This window comes from Borostomias antarcticus (genome assembly GCF_949987555.1).
Source record: "Borostomias antarcticus genome assembly, contig: scaffold_713, whole genome shotgun sequence".
Taxonomy (NCBI): domain Eukaryota; kingdom Metazoa; phylum Chordata; class Actinopteri; order Stomiiformes; family Stomiidae; genus Borostomias; species Borostomias antarcticus.
Genome location: NW_028176071.1, coordinates 1 through 2500, shown reverse-complemented (window position 1 = coordinate 2500; position 2500 = coordinate 1). Strand labels below are relative to the sequence as shown.

At 54.4% G+C, this 2500-nt stretch overlaps 1 protein-coding gene across 1 annotated transcript in view; it reads left to right on the top strand.

Moving 5' to 3' along the window:
• The window catches only part of LOC311328861 (leucine-rich repeat-containing G-protein coupled receptor 5-like), a gene marked incomplete at both ends in the record, with an annotated part of 17443 nt that extends 15555 nt beyond the window's left edge, over positions 1-1888 (top strand). Inside the window, 2 exons of the mRNA XM_084462763.1 lie at positions 432-557; positions 1758-1888. Of these exons, the coding sequence (XP_084318889.1) occupies positions 432-557; positions 1758-1888 (257 nt within the window). The remainder of the gene's footprint in view (positions 1-431; positions 558-1757) is intronic.
• Between the last annotated feature and the right edge of the window lie 612 nt (positions 1889-2500).

Sequence of the window (2500 nt, the reverse complement as noted above, 5' to 3'; positions counted from 1 at the left end):
TCTATTCTATTCTATTCTATTCTATTCTCTCCTCTCCTCTCCTCTCCTCTCCTCTCCTCTCCTCTCCTCTCCTCTCTTCTCTTCTCTCCTCTCCTCTCCTCTCCTCTCCTCTCCTCTCCTCTCCTCTTCTCTCCTCTCCTCTCCTCTCCTCTCCTCTCCTCTTCTCTCCTCTCCTCTCCTCTCCTCTCCTCTCCTCTTCTCTCTCCTATCCTCTCCTCCCCTCTCCATCTCCTCTCCTGTCCTCTTTTCCCTCTCCTCCCCTCTCCTCTTCTCCTCTTCTCTCCTCTCCTCCCCTCTCCTAACTAGGGTTAAATTACAATAGGGAAGTTCTTACACAACTCTATCCTTTCTCTCTTTCTGTCTCTCCCTCCCTCTCTCTCTCCTCCCTCTCTCCCTCCCTCCCTCTCTCCCTCCTCCCTCTCTCCCTCCAGTGACCTCACGTCCAACCAGCTGTCGTCCCTGCCGGTCTCTGGCCTCCATAGTCTGACCCACCTCAAGCTGACCGGGAACCCCGACCTCCAGGAGCTCCTGTCTGCAGACAGCCTGCCCAGACTCAGGTGAGGAGGAGGAGGAGGAGGGAGCGGGAGGGGGAGGGGGAGGGTGGCCTGCCCAGGCTCAAGTGAGGAGGAGGAGGAGGAGGGGGAGGAGGGCCTGCCCAGGCTCAGGTGAGGAGGAGGAGGGAGCGGGACGGGGAGGGTGGCCTGGCCAGGCTCAGGTGAGGAGGAGGAGGAGGGGGAGGAGGGGGGCCATGGGCATAACGATGAAGATGCTGAGGAAGAAGAAGATGATGGTGTCAGTTGTAACCATGATGGTGACGGTGACGAGAAATCCTCACCTCCTTGCTGCCTATATAGTTCATAAGTTCATGTTTGAAGACAAACGATACACAACACATCACAGCGATTATTAAAACTACCCATACGAACACATGGAATGTACAAATTGTAAAGCAAAGACATCATTAAAGTTCAACTGTATCCATCCCCCGTCCGCACAGAATCCCCCCTCTCGGCTTTGGGGCATGTGGCCATTGAGGCGCTTTCACACAAACGCTCATGTGTGATGAATCCCTGGTTCTCTTTCAAACACGCGTGATTGGTTGGGTGTTCCGGGGTTCTCCAGGGTTCTCCAATGGAGCCTCACCCATGAACTGGAGTCAACAGCAGATTAACATGGGATGTGTTTGGATATTAAGACATGATGGAGAGGAGCGGTCAGACACGCACGCACGCGCACGCACACACACACACACACACACACAAACAGAGAAGAGAAGGGCCTTGTACGAGCCCAATGCATAAACCACTGTGTAGACACATTGATTTATTGAATTCCACAGTATTGGTCGTGGCATGACCAGGGATTCCGTCTGTGTGTGTGTGTGTGTGTGTGTGTGTGTGTGTGTGTGTGTGTGTGTGTGTGTGTGTGTGTGTGTGTGTGTGTGTGTGACACGTGTGTGTGACACGTGTGTGTGTGTGTGTGTGTGTGTGCGTGTGTGTGTGTGTCCGTCCGTCCGTCCGTCCGTCCGCTAGGCCAGAGCTGTAGTGAGTGTTCAGTCAGTGTGTTCTGTGGGTCGTATCACTGGACCTGGAGGCCTGAACACCTGCAGCTCTCTGGGGGTTTGGAGAAGATGACAAGTCTGCAAAACTGGACTGTGTTCAGAATGTTCGGTCTCTCCTACCACCTAACAAGTGTGTGTGTGTGTGTGTGTGTGTGTGTGTGTGTGCGTGCGTGTGTGTGTGTGTGTGTGTGTGTAGGGTGATGGAGCTGCCCTACGCGTTCCAGTGCTGTGCGTTCGTCTCCTGTGAGAAGCCCCGCCCCTGGGACAGAGAGGACAGCGCCGGCAGAGACGACTTCGCCAGGAGAGACGCCATCTTGACCAATCAGGGTGGGTCCACACACACACACACACACACACACCAGCTGAGACTGACCAACCAGGGTGGGTCCGCACACACACCAGCTGAGACTGACCAACCAGGGTGGGTCCACACACACACCAGCTGAGACTGACCAACCAGGGTGGGTCCACACACACACACACACACACCAGCTGAGACTGACCAACCAGGGTGGGTCCACACACACACACCAGCTGAGACTGACCAACCAGGGTGGGTCCACACACACACACCAGCTGAGACTGACCAACCAGGGTGGGTCCACACACACCAGCTGAGACTGACCAACCAGGGTGGGTCCACACACACACCAGCTGAGACTGACCAACCAGGGTGGGTCCACACACACACCAGCTGAGACTGAACGCTGAGTACATGAGAAGACTGAACATCCTACTGATCTGAGCACAGTGAGAAGACTGAACATCCTACTGGTATCTGAGCACAGTGAGAAGACTGAACATCCTACTGATCTGAGTACAGTGAGAAGACTGAACATCCTACTGATATCTGAGCACAGTGAGAAGACTGAACATCCTACTGATCTGAGCACAGTGAGAAGACTGAACATCCTACTGATCTGAGTACAGTGAGAAGAC